Consider the following 26,311-nt stretch of genomic DNA (forward strand, 5'->3'; position numbering starts at 1 on the left):
TTTCTCTAAATCTACACCTCCAAATAAAAACAATTATCTGGTCTTTTAACTCATTGCTGTTTGAGGGCATTTGTTCTATCCAAATTACTACAGCTTTTGCTGTATTATAAATGTGCCTGCACTTCAAAATAGTTGTATTTCCCTTTATTTTCAGAATTTTGCAAGATCTGCAAAAATTGTTAGAAGTGTCTGTTTAGGTTGTGGACAAAATTCCTACATAGTTTTATAGTTTTTGTGGTTAACAATTCCCATTATTTGTCTGAATAATCTTGATCTGTCCGGTTCATTCTCATGTAGTGCATTTAATGGAGAAAATCATGGGGAAAAAATTGGACATGCACCTAACAAAAGGGTTCCCTTGCATCAACAGTACAGTTTGTTGCACTGTTGAGATACATCAGCCAGCCAACCAGTAACTAGGAAAGAAGGCTATTTCTCCATTTGGGTGAGGCTGTCCTGTTCCTAATGTCTTTAGGTAGACGTGGGCTTCAGCTGCGTCAGTAGGAGTACAGATTCTCTGGAAGCAACAGCACTTTTGCATAACCAAACTAGAACCTGGAATGATCTGCATTGTTTAATGGGTAGCAAAATTATCAGTGGTCATAGTGCTTAGTGTGAGTATTAATGTTCACTGTGAGCTCTTATTAAAAACAATAAAATTGTGATATAGTTTTCTTTCGTAACAGAAATGCAAATTCATTTGAACATGGGTCAAAAAGTAATTTTCCCCAAATACTTGCCAGTGGTATGTGAGACAGAATTAAATCAGTAATTGTCCATATAATGGGCAATGGTACATTGGGTCCACTAGTTAGTAGGTCCTGAATATTATTTATTTATTTTGGGGATGTGGGCGTTGTTGATAAGGCAAATATTTATTGCCTATCCCTAATTTCACTTATTAGTGGTGAGCCACATTCTTGAACTGTTGAATTCCTTCCAATGAAGATACTCTCACAAGTCTTGGTGTCTATGACAATGAAGGATATATTCCGAGGTCAGGATCGTGTAACTTGAGGGGGAACCTGTAAATGCTGGTGATGCCTTCTCTGGTTTAGAGGTGTTGGGCTCAAGAAACATGCATTTTGCAGTTGACCCATATTAACTACACTGCAGCTGTCATGGAGAGAGTGACTGATGAAGGTGCTGCATGGGGTGTTAATTTAGTGGACTGCTTATCAAGTAAGCTGCTTTGTCCAGGATGGTGTTGTGCTTCTTGAGTTGGGACTGCACTCATCCAGGCAAATGGAGTGTATCCCATTGTGCTGTGGGTTTGGGTGTCAGATGTTAAATCACTAGCCCCCCAGGATGCCAAGCCTCTGATCTGCCCTTGAGCTGTAGTGTTATATTGCTGGTCCAGTTGAGTTTCTGGCTATAATGATTGACCTTTAACAACCACAACCATCTTTCTTTGTATCAGGTATGACTCCAGATGTTAAAGCTGCTGCTTTACAGCTTCCTTTGACTTGGGTTCAATGTTGATATCTGATCTTTTCTGTATGGAGTATGTATATTCTGCCTGAGACCTCATGGCTTTCCTCCAGATACTTCATTTTCCTCCCATATCCTGAAGGTATGCAAGTTGGTAGGTTAGTCACCCTAAACTGAGCGGTAGAATCTGGAGGGAGTTAAGGGAAAGTGGGGAGAATAAAATGGGATTGGTGTAAATGGATACTCGATGGTTAGTGCAAACTTGGTGAGCCCTATGTCAGTGATAATAAACCTGATTCTGATTCTATTCAAGTATTTCTCCATGATGCCCACTAATTTCAGTTTTACCAGAGCTCCTTTATGCTGCATTTGGTGAAATGCTGCCTTTATATCAAAGGCAGTAACTCACCTCACCTCTGGAATTAAGCTGTCAGATCAATAAAGGGACCAAGGTTGTGATGAGGTGAGTGGCCCTGGTGAAATCCAAATTGGGTGTTGTTTAGCAAATTATGGGAGATTAAGTGCCACTGGATAGCACAGTCAACCACACATTTGACAGTAGAGAATTAACTGGGCATTATTTAGCCTGATGATATAGAAGATACCATACATCAAGTTTGTATGTGCTTGTGGAAAGAGTACAAGCTTTGTAAGCAATGCAGGAAACTGGGCATTTCATGTGTTAATTCTTCTTTTAAAAAAATTTGGTATTACATCATCTTTACATGCTTGTATTTAAATGTTACGAATGTAAGGGCAGTTGTTTTCCCTTGTGTGTTTTGTTGCATGATGGAAGTGATGCACTAATGGTTGCTTGTTTGATGTTTTCATTAGAATTTTAGCAGCAATGCAAATGTCCTGTTTAGAAGCCCCTTAATTGTACATGAAAGTATTACAAATGATTGAGACTCATTTTCAGAGTCATGTGATCTGCAATGACGTCTAATTGTGTCTTTGTCACAAACCCAAATACAAGCCAATTTCTGATATCTCATAGCGATTTAAAGAAACTAATGTTGACATGCAAATAGTTGAATCTACATCTATCTTAAACAACATTTTAACATGAGTAAAATGTAGAGTGAATGTCATATTTGAATGTTAGCATGTTTTCATTTACTTTGTACAAATATGGATGGCTTTTAACATTTTTCTTAACTAGTTTCAATGTTGAGTCAGTGTTGCTAAAAATCTAACATGCCTGTGCTGTTTTTGTTTGAAAGATCTATCCAGTATAGTCCCACACTCTATTTTTGCCCATAGCCCTGCAGATGAGTTCACTTCAAATAATATTTAAGAAAATTAGCTGATGCAGCACTAAGTTTTGTTGCATTAACATGTTTCTCAGTATTACTAATTTCTTCATAACTTGTAAGAATGTATGTCTAGCCATACATCCTTTCAAGTCATGAAGAGATTAGAAGTTCACTGATGAAATGAAGAGTAGAAGCTTCTGGCAGAAAATGTATTGGTGGTTTATTTAAGTTCAGTGATAGGCACATGGTATTTTGGAATATACAAAAAGTTAGCATTTTGCTTCCCTTACATAGGGAAGAAAAAAAAGTCGAAATGCCACATCAATTTAGACCACATGTTCTGCTGTTGGCAACTTATTACAGAAGGCTGTTTCTTTTCCAGTTTTGCACTGTAGGAAAATCTGGAACTGTTGGAATAAATTACTTGGGAAATAAACTTGAAGCTTTTAAGGGTGTACCATGTAATGCTGAGCTTATCCAGCTGATGTATGCATTAGTCTTTAAAATTTTATCTTGTATTGAATGCATTAGCAGGATTCAAATTTAAAAAGTTAATTTATAGATTAAAAATAGTTAAGAATTACACCTGATGTAAACAAAAGGCTGGTTTTGTTATAAATTGCTGGTGACGTAGAGTAGATAGTGAGGAGAGTTGTCTGGGGCTACAGCATGACGTAGATCAGCTGGGAATTTGGGCGGCGCAGTGGCAAAATGGTACTTAATCCTAACAAGTGCATTTTTGGAAGGCAAGCAAGGGTGGGACACAACCATTAAGTGTTAGGACCCGAGGGAGTGTTAATGAACAGAGAGACTTTGGGTACAAGTCTATAAATCCCTGAAAGTAGTAGCATGGGTAGACAGGATGGTGAAGAAGTGTGTGGGATTCTTGTCTTCAATGGCTAAAGTGTAGAATATAAGAGCTGTGACTTCATGTTACTTTATAAAACATTGGCTGGGTCCCACCTAGAGCATTGTGTGCAGTTCTAGTTGCCACACTATAGGAAGGATCTGATTGCGCTGGAGAGAGAGCAGATGAGACTCATCAGGATCTTGCCTGGATTGGAGCATTTGTAAGGAGAGATTGGATAGGCTCTGTTTATTTTCCTTGATGGGGAGGAAGCTGAGGGACGACCTGATAGAGATGTACAAAATTATGAAGGGGTTCGATAGCAAGAATCTTTTTCCCATGGTGTGGATGTCTAAGACAAGAGGACATGGGTTTAAGATGAGAGATAGGAGGTTTAGAGGGGAACTAGGGAAGTTTGTTTACATAGTGGTTGGAATCTGGAATGTGCTGCATGAAGAGTGGTGGAGGCAGATACTCATGGCATTTGAGAAGCATCTAAACAAAGCACTTAAACCACTAAGGCACAGAAGGCTATGGACTCAATGTGGGTAAATGAGATGAATTTAGTGGTTGATGTTGAGGATTGAGTCTAATGTTTTTAAGGAGGTAACAGGCAGGGTTTTCTTCTCACTAGGATTCATCTAATGCAAAGTCTGCTTTTGATAAAGACGAGTGAGGATCAATATTTCTTGATGTGATCTGTGCATATCTGAGAATGCAGGAACCAGTGAAGGCCATTTGGTTTCTCTTTTCTCTCCACCATGCAGTGAAATCATTGTTGATCAGTGACCTAGCTTCTTATCTGCTAATACCTTTAGTTAACAAAAATCCATAAATCTCCGATATCTTCCCCAGCTCTGCTCCTGAAAATCCTTTTTGACTATGCTTCCTTGCCCTAGACTCTCCAACCTGTGGAAATAATTTCACTTTATCTCCTCTCTCAGTTCCCCTCAATATCTTGACAACATTTTAAAATTTCTCCTCAACCTTCCAAATTCTTGGGAATACAGCCCAGGTTTGTGTAATCTCTCTATGGAATTTAACCCTTGGAATCCAGCTAATCTGTAATCCCTCCAGGCAAATTTCTCCATCCTAAAGTGTGATGTCCTGAATTGCTTGTAGTAATTCAGGTGTAGTTCACTTGGGGCTTTCTGTAGCTATGGCTTAAATTCCACCCCTCTAGAAATGAAGGCCACTGTTGTATTAGTCTTTTTGATTTGTTTTTGTATCTGTCCATGATCTAAGTAAATGACCACTAAGACCTCCACTATTTTCAAACATGTGAGTATGCCTGAGTAATAGGAGGTGTTGTATTTTTCTCTTTAAAGGGGTAATAACACCATGGTTGCAACAAGTAATCACAGTGCTATTATTACTGCATTGATTTAAATACGCTGGAGATTGCTGTTTTACTTTATGGCAGAGCTTCATGTACAATTTCTATCTGTTAAACTGTTGGTGAGAATTATGTAACTTTAATGCAGAAGTTCAGACATAATTATGCTTTTCTACACAGCCAACAGTTTAGTAGAAGGCATTTAGCCATGGGAAGACTATGCCCTGTTATTTGGCTCAAATATGCTGGATCTTGTAAGTGCTTTAAACCCTTGGCCAACTCTAACGCTTCCATCCTTGTTACTGTTCCACTACTTGGACCTTCTGTACCACTTGAGGTATTAATATTATTCCATTCTTCTGTGTTTTTGCACATTGGAGCTTGTAAAGAGTAGGTTTAAGGGCAGAAGTTAATTTCAAGCAGGCCCACGGAAACAATTTAGTTCCCATTTTCACCATCAAATATTTTGTCCTTAGTTACTCTCCTTGCTGGTATTAGGGATTGTCTGCCTAAACTTGTCATGCTTTAGATAGAGTGATCTGTGATGCTGCTCTTCTATAATTACAACACAATATTTGTATGGCAATTTCCATTCTAAGTAGGCTGAGGAATTTATAATGGAAAACATTAACCAGAGATATGCATGTGTAAAACTTCACTGTCAGAATTTGAGCATACGTTGAAATAAAAATCATCTAGTAAAGGCATTAATATTAAAGATTTTGCATTCGGAGTACTTATTTTAAAAAGAGGCTTCGTTATTCTGAAGATGGTTTTGGATTCACCACTATTTGAGGTTGTCTGTTAATGTACATTTTTGCTTCAAAACAGGAAATCATCAAGTAAGAAGGAAGGATGCTGAAGAATAATAATGAATAGTCAGCATGGATTTCAAAAGGCAATATCTTGCTTAAACAAATTTTAATGAGGTTTTTGAAGAAATACCAGAGAGAGTAGGCAGTGATAATAACATTGATGCAATTTAGCTAAATTTTCAAAAGGTCTGTGATAAGTTACCCCCGAAGACCAAATGAACAAGGTCGGAGAATTCAGTGTCAGAGGATAAGAAGCAGAATAGGTTGCTAGCTGGCTTTAGAATACAGAGAATAGCTACTCTCGGAGAAAGAAGGTGGGTAGGGGAATGCCACGAGGATCAGTGCTGAAACTATGTAACTCTGCAATATGAACATGCATATGAACAGTCTCATTACTGGGAAACCTATTTAAACCTTGAGATAACATGAATTTGGAGATGTAATGAAGGGAAGGGATCTAAGTATGAACATTGTGGGGCCTTGTCAAAAGCCTTATTAAAGTAGACTGGTCCAAAAGCTTAGATCTCATGGGATCCAAGGCAAGATGGCAAATTGGATCCAAAATTGTTTTAGTGACAGAAGGCAGTGATGGAGCGTTGCTTTTCTGATTGGAAATCTGTAACTACAAGGATAGGAGCTGAGACCCTTGATGTTTGTGATATACTTTAATGACTAAGATGTGCAGGTAGGCGGTATGATCATCGAGTTTACAGATGACAAGAGAAGTTGTAGTTTGTAGATAGCCAGTTCATTGCAGCAATGGCAGATGGAATTTAATCCTGACATCTGCAAAGTCATACATTTTGGAAGGTCAAATAAGTATAGGATATGCACTGTGAATGGTAGGACAAAGGGAGAGTTGATGAACAAAGGGACCTTGGGGATACAAGTCCATAGATTCCCGAAAGTGCTAACAGAAGTAGATAAGGTGATGAGAAAGGTATATGGGATTTATCAACCTTGTCTTAAAATACAAGAGCAAGGATATCATGTTACAACTTTATAAAACATTGGTTTGGCCACACCTTGAGTATTGTGTGCAACTCTGATCACCGCACTACAGGAAGGATGTGATTGTATTGGAGAGGGTGCAGAGAAAGTTCACTAGGATGTTGCCTGGACTGGAGCACTTTGGTTATAACAAGAGATTGGATAGGCTGCATTTGTTTTCCCTGGAGTGGAGGAGGCTGAGAAGTGACCTGTTACAGGTATACAAAATTGTGAGCAGGATAGATGGTAAGAATCTTTTTCCTGTGGTGATGGTGCCTAAAACAAGAGAGCATGATAGGAGGTGTAAAGGGAACTGAGGGGGAATTTGTTCACATACAGTGTGGTTGGAATCTGGAACATGCTGCTGGAGGAGATGGTGAAGCAGGTAGTCTCACAACATTTAAGAAGCATCTAGACAAGCATTTGAATCGGCAAGACATAGGCTATGGTCCAAATGCAGGTAAATGGTACCAATATAGATGATTAAAGGATCAGCATGGACGTGATGGGGACAGGAGCCTGTTTCTGTGCTATGATGGAACTCAGCCTTCATTGAACTTCAGTGGGCCATCTTCCAAAATGGGGCATCTTCCAGAGTATTTTGATCTAAAGTGCAAAGACCATTAAATTGCTAGTGCATCATTTCAGTACAGGAGTAGCTTTAGACTGATAGTTTACTACATAAGGTTTATCATTTTTGCTCCCATCATAAACTTATGGCTCAGAATACAGATGTACTTAGCACTGATTATCTTACAGTTCTGTGTATCTGCAGTGGCCTACCTTTAAGCGATTTATTTGATATGGATATTTGTAAAATAACCTAATTTTCTTGGTACTTTTTACAGGTTCCTTTACAGCTGATTGAAAGTGTTGAATGCCGTGAGATGTTCCAGCTTCATTTGACTTGTAAAGATTGCAAAGTTATCAGGTACAAAAATAATGAAAATGTAGGAGAATATTTTATGATAGGCTTTAGATTTTTTTTCAACTTTTTTTTATTATTTCTAATACTACAAACTTTAAAGGATTCACTGACACAACTGGCTCTTTATAAAAGCTAGCTGCAAAATTCAGACCCCATTCATGTGACATAATAAGGTAATTATACCTGTAATTGCTGTAGAATGAGAACCACAAAAACTTTGAGTTATTGTGTAGTTTATGCAGTTCATGCTAAACTGGACAAGGCTTCAATGATTGTTAGCCCAGATTCTTTAAGAGGAGTCTGCTGTCTGCACAGACTGTTCCCAATCCCCACTACCCAAAACTTAATTGACATGGATCCATGTGGCTCTCTTAATGACCAATTCATGCTGAATCAGCACGGCAGTCAAGCCATGTAATCAGATCACAAGTGGACCAAAACAAACCAGTTATACAGATTTTGAAAGATTATATGTTGTTTGTTTTTTTTAAATATCATCATAACAGGTGTCAGTTTTCTACTTTTGAACAATGTCAAGAGTGGATAAAGCGTCTAAACAATGTCATACGGCCCCCTGCAAAGATAGAAGACCTCTTTGCCTTTGCCTACCATGCTTGGTGTATGGATGTATATGCCAGTGAAAAAGAGCAACATGGAGATTTATGTCGACCAGGTATTGTTAACATTTTATTTTCTCCACATGTTTTCTTGTAAACTTTGAACCTGTACCCTAAAAGTTTCCTTCAATCAAGAAGGACGTGTAGGTAAGGGAAACTTTCAAAAATTGACAATCCCATTTGAGAAATTGACAGGAAGTACATTTTTCTTTCTGGATATATTCTTTACCTTCCCAAAATTTTGTCAGCATTCGTGAGCACAAACTAAGAACACAAGTGCCTGTGCAACTCAGTATGGTCACATTTCAGAAATATACCTCAACTTAAATTGAAGTTATTTGTACTTATAAAGAACAAATCACTGGTAACTGTATATTCCCATAATATATTTATTATCTTTTCAGGTGAGCATGTTGTTTCAAGATTTAAAAATGAAGTGGAACGAATGTGCTTTGATATGCAAAATGCATGGAGGATCACAAATATCAACGATAAATACAAGTAAGAATTGTATTGCAATAGTTATTCCTGTTGATGGTACTTATTACTTGTTAATCTCCTGACCATTAGATTTGGCCAGATGAGCCCACATATTTGTATCAAGATTTGAGCACTATGGTTCAGTTTGCCTCTGTGATTTCACATTACTGAATATTTGTAATGAAAGCTAGAATCATTTTTGGACATAAATTAATTCATCAGATTCCAAACTTATTAAAATTAAGGTGTTGATAAATTTGTAACTTCCATGAGCTTAACAGAAAACTTTCTGTATGCTAATAATTGCTAAATTACATGGTTAAAGAGAAATTTGTATTAAAGTAGCAAAATTTTCTCCAACAAACTGCATATTCCTCAGTTTTATACCCAGGTTGATGGATCTTTTCACAAGGATATTTGGATTGTTTTGAAATGTATCCACAGCCTTTTTATCAGATTCCAGTGCAAGATGATTTTGACATGTATATTCCAACAGTTCATTCAAATTATGCTGTAAGAATAACACCTGGACTCACCTATCACCTGCCTGCGTGTGCTCCTCCCCCTCCCCTCACCCCCCACCCCCCCTCCCCCTTATTCTGGCTTCTGCCCTCTTCCTTTCCAGTCCTGATGAAGGGTCTCAGCCTAAAACATAAACTGTTTGTTTCCCTCCACAGATGCTGCTGAGTTCCTCCAGCACTCTTTGTGTATTGCTCCAGATTCCAGCATCTGCAGAATTTCTTGTCTCTGTATTCTTTGTACTTCCTTGGTCATTTAACATGATTAAAATATTTAAAATATTTTTGTAATTTTTTTTTGTTTGCTGTTTTGATTGTTCTCCTATCTGAGTATGTCTCACTGGAGTACAGAAGAATGAGAGGGGACCTCATAGCGACATTTAAAATATTGATAGGAAAGGACAGAGTAAATGTGGCTAGGTTGTTTCCCTTGGTGGGTGAGTCCAGGACCAGAGGGCACAATCTTAGAATTAGAGGGTACAGTTTCAAAACAGAGATAAGGAAAAATTTCTTTAGCCAGAGGGTGGTGAATTTGTGGAACTCCTTGCCACGTACAGCAGTGGAGGCCAGATCAGTGGGGGTGTTCAAGGAGGAGATAGATAGATATCTAAATAGTCAGGATATCAAGGGATATGGGGATAAGGCCAGAAATTGGGATTAGAATAGTTTTTTTTTTCTTCTTCTTCCCCCATTCCCCATTTCTCATTTCTATTTCCCTTTCCTTGGAGCAGACTCGATGGGCCGAATGGCCTGCTTCTGCTCCCTTGTCTTGTGATCTTGTGAAGAGGAAAATGTATCCTCTTTTGCAACGTGTAATTAAAAAAATGTCCCTAAATTGAGCTCTGATTATATTCCTAAATGTGGGTTACTGGTAAATGCAACATTTGCCCCCTGAAAATGTAAACATGGAAGTCCTGAGCTTGCTGTCCAAACTGTATTGGCAATTTCCTGACTGCCCTTCATTGCTGGATGTTGTTTTGGAGTCCACAAGTGAAGTGCAAACTTGTTGATTCCCTAGCATGTAAGCTGGGGAATCTGATAGCAGAGCCTCTTTCAGATGTTCCCTAATGGATCACTAATGAGCCTATTAATTTGAAGGAAGTCTTTGTGACTGTGTGAGAGAAAGGTCATTTACACTTCTGTTTTATAATTTCTTTAGGGTTTTGGGATGATTTAATTTTGAATTTTTTTGTTTTTAAAATCTTTAAATTGCTTAAATTATATTTAATAGTTTTGTTTTGAATGCTGCTTGAATGTCAGGAATACTCAGAGGCATTCGAAAGACTTGACAACTTTGACCAAGGGCAAAGCTGGGTAATTTCTTTGCTAGCTGCCAGGTCTTGGTTTTAGCCATTTCATGGTGAAGATTGTTCTGACATGAGGTGGGCGGGCCTCATCATCAGGTCCCGGCCACTTTTGTTCGGCAAAGTTCACCTTTCGGATATGAAGCACGTAAGTACACCACCTCAAAGGTGAGTGTGGTCATGAGGTGCTTTCATCAAACTTTTGGTTTAATATAATAAGTTGTTTTGTTTTCTGTTGCCCTTTATATATTTTTTTAATGTTCTCATTGTTGAATGAAATGACGAGGATTGGTTTAAATAGTATTTTGCTTTGAATTGCAGGTTATGTGCCAGTTACCCACAGCAATTACTTGTACCAGCTTGGCTAACTGATAAAGAGCTTGAAAGCGTTGGAAATTTTAGATCCTGGAAAAGAATTCCAAGTGTTGTCTACAGGTGATAAAATGATTCACAAAGATAGTATATCAAGATGAAGTTATAGTTTTAAATGTGCATTTGAAAATGTGATGCAAATTATTTTCTTGGTAGGGAAAATATCTGTATGATAAATCAAAGTGGAAGTATCCTCCTCCTCACTTAGAACAGTGACCTGTCATCCCAGTAATTCAGACGGTTCAGCATTTCTGTGTGAATTTTATTCACCAAGCACAGAATGCCTTTGAAAATGAACATATTAAGAATCCTCCACAAGTGATATCCATTCATTGCAGGTCTTTAGTTTTGCTGAGGAACTAGATAATGTTTTCTAACCCAGATAAAGATTTCCCCTGGTTTCCTTTTCAGCATTAAAACTTATGAAACTTGTGGTGGTTTGTGTAAGACTTCAGTAAGTTAAGAACCATTTCACTGAATGATGTCTATTTTTCTGAGTGAGTTGTCTTTGGTTTATTAGGCTAATCGGTTGACATACTGTCTAATTTATTGAATACTTCATAGCTCATTCAGTGATGTCACTGTGTACTTTAAGAATCATCTGCAACAATATTTGTTTTTCAATTCCTATGTTTGTATTTGAATTTTTTGTCCACTACTTAGAAGCAATCTCATATTTCTATTACCGTTTACCCTACTGCCACCATCTTGGCTGCTTCAGGTTCAGCTCTCGCTCCACACTATAGCCTATCAGCATTGGTGCTTAATTTATTCTCCCATGAAAAATAGTTTGCAAAAAATAACAAAAAAAAAGCTATTTCTTCAAAAAAAATATTCAGCAGGTCCAATTAAACTTAAGGGCAAAGTTTGAAAGTACATGTTCTGTTATAGTTTATCTTGTCTAGTGTTTCTGTCTCCATAATACACACTGGTGGGAAAAGGATTGCTTTTTTGTATATGTGATGTGGGCATTGCTGGCCATTGATTGCTCATCCTTCAATATCCTTGAGAAGGCAGTGAGTCATATTGACTCTCAATTTTTTGTGTAGTGAAGGTATTCCCAAAGTGCCTTTTGCAGTATTTGAACTTGCCACCCACGAGTAACAATATATTTCTAAGTGGGGTTAATGTAGTCTGCCTTACTGAATGATCCATTTGCTATTGATGTTACAAGAATAAGGCGGCTGAAATCTTACTGATTAAATTATTTAAAACTTTCCCTATATTTTTCATTGAGAGCAATTATGGACATTGCAATTTTGGTTCTATTAGCAGCACATGGATCTAAAAGTACCTTTCTAGTACTCTTAGTCAGAATGCTATGTGCTGACCTGACTAAATTTATGATTTTTTTACTTTAGAAGACTGCAATTGGTTTGCAAGCATCTTGAGATGCACCTGGATTATACAATATCTAAAGCAAAAAGAGCCTCAATTTCAATAATAGTCCATCATATCCTCTGGATGTTTCAATTGCCTCACACTATGAATTATTTTTGAGATTTGGGGATCATTATGTGGGCAAACATGATGATGATCCAGTTATCTGAAGAGAGAATCATTATTGAATCCATTACCATTAATACAAATTTATAAAAATAAATACCCTCATGATTTTTCAGGCACCAGGGTAATGGAGCAGTGATTGCACGCTGTGGTCAGCCGGAGGTCAGTTGGTGGGGTTGGAGGAACGCAGATGATGAGCACCTAATACAATCTGTCGCAAAAGCTTGCGCCATGGATAGTAGTTCCATGAAACATGTCAATGGCAACTGTATCCGAGATTTTCCTAATGGCAGTGACCTCTCTGATGGAGAATTTGGTAAGAGTTGTAGTAATTTGTTCCTGTGTATTACTGATCAACAGTAATGTAGATTTTGTACTTCCTGTTCACGTGGTATGGTTATTAATTTTATAATATTTTGCTGATCTGATGTTGTTGCTAATGAGACAATTGTCTTTTTATCTTAGATTCTTCAATGACAAATACAACTGGAGTAGAAAATATATGCAGTCCGCCACATAAACTTCTGATATTGGATGCCAGGTCGTATGCAGCAGCTGTAGCTAACAGGGCAAAGGGCGGTGGATGTGAATGCCCTGGTGAGTATCAACAAGAAAATAGTTAAAAAGCTTGTTTATTAAGTTGTCAATTCATACCCTTTATTTCCAACAGGGGTGGACTTGCGCCTATATGAAAGACAACTGCTGTAGCTATTTATCACTAAAGCTGACCACATGTAAAATACCACTGAGTCCTGCTGTCACCTGCCAGAACTTCTCAATGTGCTGGGGTTATCCAGGAATCCAAAGATGGTTAACTGTTTTCCACAGTTTCCCCAACCTTCAACTCCAGCAAAAGCTAGGAACATGGATGTTTTATCATTAGGATTGCAATAATTCATTCAATTCCCTTCTTTACCCTCATCCACTGACCCAAAATCATCAAAGATTCCTTCCCCATCCCCAACCTCCCAACCCTATCCTTGAATTTTCCACTTTCTCTGTTATCTCCTCATGCCCTCTGCATGCTCACTTTTTCATGAAACTATATGTTGCTGTCACTGAACTTTAAACCACCAAGTTTCACTTCTAGCCCTCCTTTTAGCTGGTATTAATGTTTTTCTCTCCTTGGCTAATGCTACGCCCCTTCCCTTTAACTAGCTAGTCATCACTGTTCTCTTCAATAAAACAACTCTTGAATCCCCATCCCTTTAGGCAACCATCTCATCACCAACCTCTCTTTCCTTAAGTGCTGATGCCTCCCAAGTTTGTCCCAACTTGCTCAGAACTCTGAATCCTTCCAGCCACTTTTATGTCTTTGCTACAGTACTGAAACGACGACGTCACAATGACATCCTTCGTAACAGTGACAAAAGAAAGTGGTTTGATCATGTCATTTTCCTCCACTGCATTGCCACACCACTGTTGTCTTTGTGGGTGTGTGAAATCTGTTTGCCTGTCTATCCAGTCATAGCTGGAGAATCAACTGCTCTCTTCCCATTTCTCATACTATTTTTCATGGTATCCCACAAGGTCCCTCTTTGAAGGATGATCCTCCCTCTCTGTGCTGCCCCTCAGTGACATTCAAACATTATAGATTTCCACATGAGCAGCCCTACCACACTTCTATCTCAATCAACATCTCCACTGTGTCTAAATGATCACATTGCTTCAGAATCCAATAATGGCTATCAAAAAAAATCCTGCAGTTAAATATTATGAAGATGACAGTATTTGACATTGGACTCTGCTACAAACTCTGTTCTCTAACTACTGTTTTAATACCTCTCCCTGTCTCTAATGAACAGGACCATCCAAGTCAGTGATATTTGTGACCCCAGTATAAGCTTTTAGCCACATGTCTGCACCATTACTAAGACAGTAGAAAGAAAAGTCACAAATTGCTATTTGACCATGAGCAGTTTTGAAAAGAAACTTGTGCTTTTCACCCTATAGTGATGTCTCTGAGAGATGATACTACAGAAGATTGAATAGTGTATGAACATGGGAAAGTGGGAAACATGAGAGGGTAATAGAGGGCTTTAATTGCATGCTGATTAAAATTAAGTTAATGGGTAATAATTCTTTAGTATGATATTGAATAGGCTGCCAGAATAACAAACAAAGGAATAAGCTTAGAACTAATTCAGGAATCAAGTAATTAACTCAGATCATTGAGGATGCATGAACTAAGATGAGCTTGTCACAATTATCTTGTGATCATGTCACTACAGGAATATCTTGTATGGAAGCAGAAAGCTCCTCAAAGGTTCCCCAGTCTCCCGATGTAATATGGTGGTGTAGAGAAGTGGAAGCCTCAGCTTTACATCTAATGAAACTTCACCTAATTTGGAAGTACTTTTCATAACACAAATATTTTTAATTCTTTTCTAATTCACAACTAGTGTTGTCTATTAAGTAAGCTTAAAAAAAATTTGTGAAGCTGTTCAAAAAGATGGGAATGGTGATCGCACTAAGGCTTGAAGGAAGTGTTGGGAACTGTAAAGCTGTGTGTGTATGTGTGTGTGCATATATATGTGATATATGTGTGTGTACATACGTACACACACACACACACACACACACACACACGTACACACACACATACATGCATTATACCTGACTTTTTGTTTTTAAATTACTTATGTGTATGAATCCATATTTTTAGTGCTCACAAACTGGTAGTGGCATAAACGTGTTTAATGTTTAAGAATTAATTGAAATGTAGCTTGGAAAGGAGCAGGCTTCCTTTTGTTTTACAGTATTGTCACTGTGAAGAAAGTTTGTCTTTTTCATTAGTTTGTAACTTACTTAACTCCAACTGTTATGTATCTCTCAGAGTATTACCCTAACTGCGAAGTAGTATTCATGGGTATGGCAAATATTCACTCCATTCGGAAGAGTTTCCAGTCATTGAGATTTCTCTGTACTCAAATGCCAGACCCTGGAAAGTAAGTTCTTAATTTCATTTCTATTTACTCAAAAAAAAACTAGGGAAAAATGATGATCTGAATTTATAATTATTCGTTTGTATCAGAAAAGAAGTGCCCACAAGTTACTTTTCACTCAAGCTAATTAAGTTTTGGCTGTAAATGTTTTTCTTTGCATATTTCTAGTTAAAACTCCTTTCCAGCCAAGAAAACATGCAGAGAGTTCTTTATAATCAGCCATTTTTGTATATGACTGTAACATGAAATGTCATGTTTGTTTGATGTGAAGGCACACGTATCACTTAATCTAAAATATTTTCCTCAATTGATTTTTAATTAGCAGTTGGTTATCAGCATTAGAAGGTACCAAGTGGCTTCAGCATCTATCCATGCTCTTAAAAGCAGCAGTACTTGTAATTAATGCAGTCGATCGAGACCAGCGGCCTGTTTTAGTGCACTGCTCTGATGGCTGGGACAGGACACCACAGATAGTGGCTCTATCAAAATTACTGCTGGATCCTTATTACAGAACAATTGAGGTGTGCATAAATGTTAAGTTTTGTAGGAACTTAGTATGCAAACGGGATCTGTTAGCAGGTTTATTAAACTGATACATTTAACTGTTATGCCTGTAGTATTTGCTGTGTTCAAAAATCTGAGCAATAGTAAACTGCTAAATTTAATACAAACACCTGTAATATTGATTTTGTTTTCTGCAGTGCACATATTGAGAGAGCCTTGATTTATATAGCACCATATTTTACAGGGCTTTCAGGTACTGGTGGAAACAGAATGGCTGGATTTTGGTCATAAATTTGCTGATCGATGTGGCCATGGTGAAAACTCAGATGATTTTAATGAACGTTGTCCTGTATTTCTTCAATGGCTGGATTGTGTCCATCAGTTACAGAGACAGTTCCCTTGTTCATTTGAGTTTAATGAAGCATTCCTTGTAAGTAGAGTGGATTTTCCATTTTGCTGCTTACTTAGTCTAAACATAAATGGCTATTTATTTATTCCTTGCATTTTTATTACAGGTTAAATTGGTGCAGCATACATATTCTTGCCTTTTTGGAACATTCCTGTGCAACAGTGCAAAGGAGCGTGAAGAGAAACATACTCAGGAAAGAACCTGTTCTGTTTGGTCCCTACTGAGGCCTGCCAACAAAGCCTTTAGAAATCTCCTATACACCTCACAATCTGAAACTGTATGTTTGTTTTACATCAGCTTCTGTAGAACGATTGTAGTACAATAGCAATTATCATTGACCTTCCAATGCACTATTATTTTTGATAAATTCTAATGCAATGTAAATGATTTATTATCACATTAAGTTATTGTTCAGTAGCTTATTAAAAGGAGCAGCAAATAGCATTGTACTAAAGTTACCACATGGTATATATTAGAATGCGTGCCTTTTTGTTCCAGCTTTTATCATAATATAAACAACATGAAAGCTAAAAATTGAACTATGCTTTAGGATGCCTTCAGGGTTCTGAAATCTGAAACTTTAATCGGTCATTCTGATTTTCTAAAGCAGTTTGAACTAACAGATTAAGTGTATGTCAGTAGATGTAATTGAACTTTTTATTATGTATTGCGTAAACATTTACAAATAATAGCAGTAAAAGAATTCCAAAGCCTTTGTAAGGAGATGAGCAGCAGAAAGTTCTAGAATCTCCATTAAGTGGGAAAATTAATGGATTGTTCAATTTCTATGCTATTCAATCACTAGTTAAAATCTTAACACAGATCTAATGATCCAAGATATGAAATGTTTATCTTCATTAGTTATCTACTTTGTAAAATTTCTGGAAACCATTTGGTGCGATTTCCTGATGCACTTCTGAGAATGATCCAAAGCTACTAGCTATATTGAATACTAGGCAATGAATCCTGTATCTTAACAACACTGACATTTGCCTAAAGGTTACAGGTTTTATGCCTGGGATTAATGTTGATGAAATGCTGTTACATTTCTGATTATATCCTGTATGTCTATTATTTCTATTTTAGTTCACATTTAGCAGAATACCATGTTTTTTTGTAGAATGTTTAATGGTTTTTTACTTAAGAATTTTTGCTTATAAATATTCTAAGTAAATGAAAATGTGTTTCTACTTGAACATCTAAACTAGGTACTACATCCAGTGTGCCATGTAAGGAATTTGATGCTTTGGAGTGCAGTGTACATCCCCAATTCATCTCCCTCCACACCTGCTGATGACCACTGTGCACCTTATCCAGTTCCAAGGTCCATTCCTGAAGAACAGACATTGGGAAGGTGAGCTTCAAACTGGGTATTTCAACTAAGAATATGAAGTAGAATCATTGCAAATTGTTAATGATCAGTGGGATATATAATGATATCTACATGTACTGTGTAATACTGCATGTTACACATAGTCCATATAGTTTGGTATGGTAAGTTTGAGTTGTTTATTGACTGACTTCATGGGCAATGATTCACAATGATGTCTCGTTTACAAACGCTTTTAAAATTCTACAGGAAGCTATTTTTCAAACATCAGGTTAACCTTTTGATTCAGAAATACAGATACATATTCATTGTTTCAGTGCAATAGTGGTATGTAAAATATGTCTGGGGAATGGGGAAGAAGAAAGGAAGAAAAATTCCGCTTTGTGGTAGCTAAAAGAAAGTACAATAGCTCGTTTTTCATTTAATTCAAATACTGACAATTTTTTTGTATGCTTTATATTGTAAAAAGTCAAATTAATCAATTGAAAAACATGAAATTGTCCTATCTCCAGTTTAATCTTGACACTTCTATGAAATGGTTATTGTTCTTTGAATGGGATGTGTACAACAAAAAGCGTACAACTTAGATGCATTGTGGAAACAGTTGTGTTTGTAGTTTTGTTTTTACAGGTCTGCAATCATGAACAATTCTGCATTCCCATGTGCAAAAGATTATTTTGTTCTGTCAATTGAAAATAAATGAGTATCCCCAACAGATGCATCAAATAGCCTGGGGTAGGATAGAGCCAAGAACTAATTTGAGAATATTTTATGGAACTATTTGAATGTTATTTAGCAATGTTTACACCAAACAGAAAGCAAGGAATATATTTGCAGTTGCTACTTTTTGTTTTAGCCTCTTTCCTCATTGAGTAAAATCCATTTCTTGTTGAGAACATGGTTGTGTAAATCAGGAAATCAGGAAGAGGACTAATTTATTGAAACATTTATTTGATAAAATGCATTTCTCTTAAACCGGAATATTTTTTTGTGATGTAGTTATCATTGTCTATTTAATACCTTTGTGTGTTTCTACTTGCTTATCAAGATGCTGAAGTAAGATTGTACTAGGGAATGGAACTTTTCTCATTTTAAGTCCCCAATATCAACATGAACAGTGTGTAGTCTGGCTGAACACAGTTGTATGTAGAATTAAGCTCTATTGACTCTGCCCCAAACTTGGAAAAGAATCAGCAATTCCACAAGTGCAATATTTTTTCCATTTTCCAAAGCAGACCATTTACTGTTTCTCAGGCTTATAAATTGTGCTGAATTAATAATGTGCAAATTAAGTTGATTGAATTGGATTTGAGCCTCTGTGTCAGAGATGAAAAAGCATTATATGATCTACTATGCCATCCAGTTCCTTTAACTTTTTAAACTATCCCACCTGTATCCTTGGTCTTTATTGTGAGCTACTATAGTTCCACATTTATGTTGTGCAAGTGGAGCTGATATGGTTTACCTGTGGTATTACTGAATGTCAGGAAAAAATTGATGTGTAACCATATAAGCATGAGAGATTTCCTAATAACTATATAAGAATTATCATGATCCATGTTCTTCACACAAAATAGAATTAATTTGGAACCCAAATCTAAGGAGTAGCAGGCCAAATGATCCGGTGTTCCTTATCTTCCATTGAATTAAGTCCGTAGGCAAAACTACACCAATTCCATTTTCCTGCTCTGAAGCTGTTGAATCCCATTTGCCTAAGAATATATTGATACTAATCATAGGTGTACTTGATGGCTGAGCATCCACAGCCTCTGGAGAAGAAGATTCTAAACCTTCATAATCTACTAACTGAAGGATATTTTCCTCATCTCAGTGCTAAATAACCAATCCATTATTGCCAGACTATGATATAGATTTCAGGATTGCTCAACCGGGGGAAACTGTCTTTTGGCATCTCCCCTGTAAGCCCTCCAAGAACTTCTTGTAATTTCAGGGGGATCATCTCCCATTCTTCTAACCTGCAGAAAATTCAAATGTAGACTACTCAAACTCTCCTCATTGCATACCCTCTTATACCAGGAGACAATATAGTGGGCCTACCTTGTACTGCTTCTAAGGAAGGTATTATTATTCCTTTTGGTAAGGAAGCTAAAATGATAAACAGCTTTCTGGATTGGTCTCATCAAGTCCCCTTGTATTTGCAACAAGATTTATTTACTGTTAGCCCTTAGAATTTAGGTTAACGATATCATTGCTAACGGCTCACTGTGCCTGCTTGTTAACTTGTTTTGAAAGCTCCAATTCTGAAGGCATTCACACTTTTTTCTTTGGAGTAGTGGAGATGGGAACAGGCAAAGTTTACACTCTACTAATTGCATGGATGAAGGAAAATAGGGTTGTATATCCAAGTCTAAAAGTTACAGATTCTTACTATTGTTTCTGTGGAAAACATGCTTTCTAATTTTGCTCCTGAATTAGTCAGGTTTCACGGTTCTTGATTTTTCTTTCATAAAGCAGAAAAAATTTCTTAATAGCCATCCTGTCAAACCTTATTAACATTTAAAGTATTTCAAATAAATACCACTTAGTCTTTTATGTTAACATCTTCCTGATGAATCTGCAATGCATTCTTTTCAATCTATGCCCCTCTTGAGTTGTGGTGCCCAGAACTCTCTGCAGTGCCTTGATGGGTTCTGAGTAAGGCTCTGTTGAATGAAAATGTGAGTTCTGCTTTGTATTTCAGTTTGTTTGAGATCATGACTAGGTTCCATTAACCTTTTTAGCTGCTGTTTGTTCCTTTACACCAGCTTTTAATGATTCTTGTACTTCTCAATAATGCCTAATTTCTCATCTTCCAGGTAATATTCTATTTTTTGGGGGTTTAGAGATGTCGATAACTGTTTGTTATAGTTTTATCTACTCTTATCTCCATATTCAGTGTCTTCAATAAATATATGTTATTTGCAAACTTAGATCTACAACTCCATCTGTGTTCAGTTCTGGTCGCCTCATTATAGGAAGAATGTGGAGGCGTTGGAGAGGGTGCAGAGGAGATTTACCAGGATGTTGTCTGGATTAGACCGTATGGAATATGAGGAGAGGCTTAAGGTGCTAGGGCTTTATTCACTGGAAAGGAGGAGGATGAGAGGAGACATGATAGAGGTATATAAAATACTGAGAGGAATAGATAGAGTAGACAGTCAGCGCCTCCTTCCCAGGGCACCAGTGCTCAAGACGAGAGGTCATGGCTTTAAGGTTATGGGTGGGAGGTTCAGGGGAGATGTCAGGGGGAGGTTTTTCACCCAGAGAGTGGTTGGTGCATGGAATGCACTGCCTGGGGTGGTGGTGGAGGCAGATACATTGGACAGGTTCAAGAGCTTGTTGGATAGGCATATGGAGGAGTGTGGGATGGGGGGATATGCGGGAGGAAGGGGTTAGGTAGTGTGAGGGTGGTGTGATGGACGGCACAACATGGTGGGCCGAAGGGCCTGTTTTGTGCTGTATGGTTCTATGTGAAAGTTGAGCCTCCAGGATACATCACTGGAGAATATCACTTGTTGCTGTGCACTTCATTTAATATTTCACCTTTTGCACCCTTGACTTACTAAATATTAAGTTATGACATTTTCTTTTCGGCAGGAGTGAAAAAGATAACAAATAGATTACAGATGTTTGTATGCAAGGTGATCTTTAAATGCTAAATGTGGCATTTGTATTATTTCTATTCTGATATGTGCTAGCCAATTGGATATGGTTTTTAAGGAGCCTGAACGACACCAATGTAATTAAATTCAGGTTTACTCTGGCTGGTAGAAGAGCAGGGTTGATGTATTTAGTAGTGCTCTGTTTCTAACATCTTTCTTTTTGGAAACAGGTTACCAAAGACAAGATCATTTGACAACCTGACAACTGTTTGTGATAATCCTGGGCCTACAGCAAATAGACGTTCCAGTGATCCAAGCCTAAATGACAAATGGCAGGAACATCGCAAGTCATTGGAACTTAATAGTGTTGGATTAGGGGGAATGATGGATGGGAATGGACTAGATGATTCCTTCAGCAATGAAGCACTGGAATTGGGAAAACTGGGAAAGAACCCATTAGGAGCTGAACTTTCTGTTGCTGCTGGTGTTGGGGAAGGTCAAATAGAGAATATTTTACAAGAAGCTTCTAAAGAGGATGGTGGGTTGGAGGAACAATCAAAGGATGTAACAGTAATAGAACTAAAACGAGAAGTAAATGTATTAAGTAGAAAAAGCGAGCTTGATGCTGGCTTGAATAATCAGTTGGTAACTTCTGTCACAGACTCTTCAGAAACTTTAGCAATTAATGAAATGGAAAATGCTGAACCTGATTCTGGACTTGTTACAAGCTCAGAAGAAGAGACACAGGAGGGCTTCTTGGAGTCTGTTAATCATATTCAAGTGCTACCTAGTGTAAGGGATGTTGCAGCTGATTGCCCATCAAGTTATACAAAACCATTTGTTGCAGCAGAGGATTTTGTTGACCCGAACACTGAACCAGAAAGTCACTTTACTACACCACAATCTTGCTTACCACACTTAATTTCTTCAGACAAGCTGGAGGAGAAGATATCTACTTTGGAAAGTTCTACAGAAACATTAACAGAAGATGGAGCAAAGCAGGATGTGCCACAAACCTACTCTAATAAACTTTATTTGAATACCAGGGCCAATGGTACCTTGGTACCTGCTACAGACTCTGATAGTTTTTCTCAACTTTTGCCAGAAAACCAGGGTACGGTAGTGAAATCGAAATCAACCGATACAAACAGGACTTCAGTTAAAAGCGTTCAGAGTACACAGCCTCCTCCTTGTGCCTTGTCGTTCAGTGAATGTAAGGATGGATTTACTCCTAATGGAGAAGTAAGCAATGAAAGTACAGTAATTGAGAAAGCAATGGACTTTGGGAGTGGTGCGCAAAGAAATATCACAGCTAATGGACTTTGTATAAATGGAGATGAAGGAAGGGGGAAAATGGTGTTAAGTAGGCAAGTTTCTGCAGCTAGTTGCAGTTCATTGCAGTTTCCATCTGGCCATTTTAGAAACCCCCAGATCAAGTGGTCTCACTGCTATTCTGGAAGACAGCAGCCAATAACAAGTCCAGATCAACCTACACGAAGCCACTTAGATGATGATGGACTGGCCACCTACAATGATGTTATACAACAGCGACTTCGTCAGATGGAGACAGGGCATCAACAAGAAGTAGAAAATTTGAAAAAACAGGTACAAGAACTGTGGAGCAGGCTGGAATGCCAGCATTTTAGCAATTCATCTCTGCGTTTTAATGGAGACTTTAGTGATGAAGTGGTAAGTATAGGAAATTTCAGCTTTCATATATACTGATTGTTGGTGACACCCTTTTTCTCACATGCAACTATTTTGTATTTTTTTTTCGTTATTTTGTAACCAAGTTGACACATTTTTTTATTTTCAATGTAATTATAATCATGAACACTTGCAATTACACAGTGTGGCTGATGTATTGGTCAAATTCTGTGATATCTATCTCATAACTTATTTGAGACTCTTCATATTTTTAGTTACTTGTCAATGATTAGTTAGTACAACAAAGGGTAGCATGAATCATAGAAGCATGCATAGTTTATGATCCAGAAGGAGGCCATTTGACATTTTAAGTCTACGCTAGTCGACAATTACCCAACCTGTTTGCATCTTCCAGCCCCACGTCCATGGACCCACAGGTTGCAGCTCACTAAGTAGGCATCCAAGTACTTCTAAAATGTGATGTCTCTGTGTCTGCACTTCAGGCATTGAGTTCCCTATCCCCACCATCTTTTGGGTGGAAAAATACTTCCTTATCTTTTAGCGAATTACTTTACATCAATGCCTTTTGATTTTTGACCTCACTGCCAAAGGAAATGGGTTCTATCTAAGCCCTTTGTAATCTTCATGCACCTAACTTAAGTCTCCCCTCATTCTCTTCTTAAAGGAATCAGCCTTAGATTACCCAAATTTACGTTGAAATTAGGATCTTGAGGAGCACTCTTGTTTTCCTCAAGATGTCATATTACAAAACTGCTGAAAAACATCACACACAAGCTACTGGTAAACAATGCCAAGTTGATTCAAGTAAGTAAATCAGCTCTTTTATTAGTGAGTTTTTTTTTAAAAGGCTGCTGATCCCATTTTTTTTAAATAGTGAATGATCTGAAATTTAATACGATTAATTGAATTCACTAAAGTTTATTGTTCTGAGCTTGACTTTTCAAATGGCAAGAAGCTGGATTTAAATTGGTCACCATTTCTGGAGAACAGTGGAAGGTTCAACACAGACTGCAGTACATTGAAACTATTGTCTGAAAGTTTTCCCAAGTGGAATTATTTCACGTCATTGGAATTTCACCATTGAACAGCCTGAAGTCCCAATGTTTGTTTTTCACTTGCTGTTGTATAGTTTCAGTTTTGTAAAATCAGCTTAGTACACCTTTTAGAATGAATGGAAACTGAAAACTTACAAAGTTTTTATGAATATAATTTTAAATATTTGTACTTGGAAGTAATGGTAATTTGTGGTAACATTTTGTTTGGATTATGTAAGAGGTGGTGCAATATGTATTATAATTATTTTATTGATTGTGGGTAATTAAAAAATACTAACAATTTTTAACTGATGTCTACCTGAAATGTTTGTAATAGTAGCAATCTCTAGTTATAATTTTGTAGCATACTTTGCAACTAGCTAGCATGAACATCTGAATAGTTTTTGTGTGCAGTCATTAAGAATCAAATGAATAACTTGTTGCTAATGCTCGTTTTATACCAAATGTGAGCTAAAATTTCAAAACAGATAGTTATTCATTCAATTTGGTATTTTTGCGCTGTAAAAATTGTGATATACATTTTAAATGGTCCATTGTTTTATGACAAAACAAAGAGAATGGGTTGTAGGAATGAAATTGAACAAGGTTTAATTTAAAATTTATATTTTTGTTTACTTAAGGACTGCATCAGTTGCTTAAGTTCTAATAATGTAGTAGTAAAAATCAAAATCCTCATCCACACTATTGTTAGCTTTAGAGTCAATTGTTCCTTTACAAGTTGTATGTATCAACCTAAGCAAGCTGCGTAATTGCTAATAACCAGAATTGTTTTTCTGTATGTACTTTGTTAAAATCTGTTTAGTAAACTTTACCAATGGTCATCTTTTAATTTCTAGTTGCTGATTGTATGGTTGTTTATGATTTTATAAGCACTTGCTGTATTGTTCTACATTTTAAAGTCTAAAGAGTGTCGTGACCTGACTTCAAGGCTTGCAGACTTTGCAGCATTAGCAGGCTTTCTCCTTAAAATGCAATGATTACCCATGCTGAAGGGTGCCATTGACTGCACACAGATGTTTTAGGGCAACATATGTCAATTCTGAAAATGTATGGAGACAAAACCTATTTCATTCTCTCAGCATTCAGCTGCTGTTGGTCCAGAGGCAACAAATCATGCAGGTCGGTGGCGGGTATCATGCAGGAGATGCCACTTCATTCTGCAGGAGTCTGCTGTGATGAACACTGAGCGACCAAGGCTATCTCCTAACGGCATGGCTTCTGACCTAGTGCTGCAATCCACACATACTTGGGCTGTGTGCATACAGAGGAAACTGTACTGGTACAGTACATAAACTGTGATGGAGTAGACTCTTGCTATGCTGAAGTGCTTGCATTCTTTGACCTGTTGTGTTAGGTGCATTGTGGTACTCAGTAAAGTGATGACGAGATTTATGTCTGTGGCATGCTGCATGGCCTTGTCATGAGGCCACAGATTTTCCCACAAGCTATGTAGTAAGTGGCTGAAGAGCAGGAGGAAAAGAAAGGAAGAGGTAACTTGGAAAGTCCCTTTCTGGCTAGACTCTGGCACAACTCATTGACTATAATACCAGAGAATCCAACCCTCATACTCCATTCACCAGAAATATCAATTCATTACTCTTACGCATTCCTTGGTGTCTGTCTACTATGAGCCTTTGCATTTCTTAATGATCTTATGCAGTGCTGCCTTTTGGAGCTGCTGCGTAATGGTGGAAGACTGCTGACTTTCACAGGACGGAAATACAGATTGGAGGATGATCTTGAGCTTTCTGGGCTTCCGACCACCATCTGGGCAGTCAGATTTCTTGGGGTGATTGGTAACAGTAAAGGTACTGGCAAAGTGGTAGGCCAATTGCAGCAGGAAGGAAGACAGCAGTTTGTGCCTCATAGTACCACTGCTCCATGCTAGATTGCCAAGATGGTACTATTGGAGGACAGATAACTTGGACTGCCGTGTGATCTTGCACCCTGCTTTAATCATTGGTTCTACAAGCAAATTGGAACCAGTCTGCACCTCTGCTTGTGCTGTAATCAAAGCTCAGATGGGTAATTAAAAGCCTTGTGCAAAGTTGGTGCTGGATGTCATGCTGTCTGATATTGCGTGTAGGCTTTTTGGTAGTCCTGCCTACGTACCATTGTGCTTATCAATCAGTCCTCTCTAATCAAAACAAAAATGCAGATATTGAACAGAAATAAAACTTGGGAAATACTCAGCAGTTCATGCAGCAACTGTGGAAAGAGAAATAATCAACATTACAGGTCAATGAACTTCAATCAATTTTTCTTTCTATAGATGTTGCTTGACCTGCTCTTTCCAGCTCTTTGTTTTTATCTCAGTCGTCTTCTGTACCCTGTCCTATCAAAATCCTCTCCAGTAGAACTCAAGTGTGAGCTACCTTGTTGGTGACCTATCATCTGC

At 37.6% G+C, this 26,311-nt stretch overlaps 1 protein-coding gene across 13 annotated transcripts in view; it reads left to right on the forward strand.

The window, feature by feature from the left end:
• The window catches only part of mtmr3 (myotubularin related protein 3), an 86,410-nt gene that overhangs the window by 42,959 nt on the left and 17,140 nt on the right, over window positions 1–26,311 (forward strand). For 8 of the 13 annotated variants that reach the window (XR_007957656.1, XM_052031941.1, XM_052031940.1 and 5 more), the window contains 12 exons: window positions 7,524–7,606; window positions 8,110–8,276; window positions 8,625–8,721; window positions 10,844–10,957; window positions 12,517–12,716; window positions 12,866–12,997; window positions 15,237–15,348; window positions 15,668–15,866; window positions 16,094–16,279; window positions 16,365–16,535; window positions 17,467–17,612; window positions 21,421–22,879. Coding sequence is in view for 10 of the 13 variants with exons in the window: in XM_052031941.1 (XP_051887901.1) it covers window positions 7,524–7,606; window positions 8,110–8,276; window positions 8,625–8,721; window positions 10,844–10,957; window positions 12,517–12,716; window positions 12,866–12,997; window positions 15,237–15,348; window positions 15,668–15,866; window positions 16,094–16,279; window positions 16,365–16,535; window positions 17,467–17,612; window positions 21,421–22,879 (3,066 nt within the window). In the remaining 3 variants the exon portion in view is untranslated. Of the gene's footprint in view, window positions 1–7,523; window positions 7,607–8,109; window positions 8,277–8,624; window positions 8,722–10,843; window positions 10,958–12,516; window positions 12,717–12,865; window positions 12,998–15,236; window positions 15,349–15,667; window positions 15,867–16,093; window positions 16,280–16,364; window positions 16,536–17,466; window positions 17,613–21,420; window positions 25,190–26,311 lie in introns of those variants that run through there. The other 5 variants (XM_052031943.1, XM_052031945.1, XR_007957658.1 and 2 more) reach the window with 4 other exon arrangements.

The sequence above is a fragment of the Pristis pectinata genome, chromosome 17 (genome assembly GCF_009764475.1).
Source record: "Pristis pectinata isolate sPriPec2 chromosome 17, sPriPec2.1.pri, whole genome shotgun sequence".
Taxonomy (NCBI): domain Eukaryota; kingdom Metazoa; phylum Chordata; class Chondrichthyes; order Rhinopristiformes; family Pristidae; genus Pristis; species Pristis pectinata.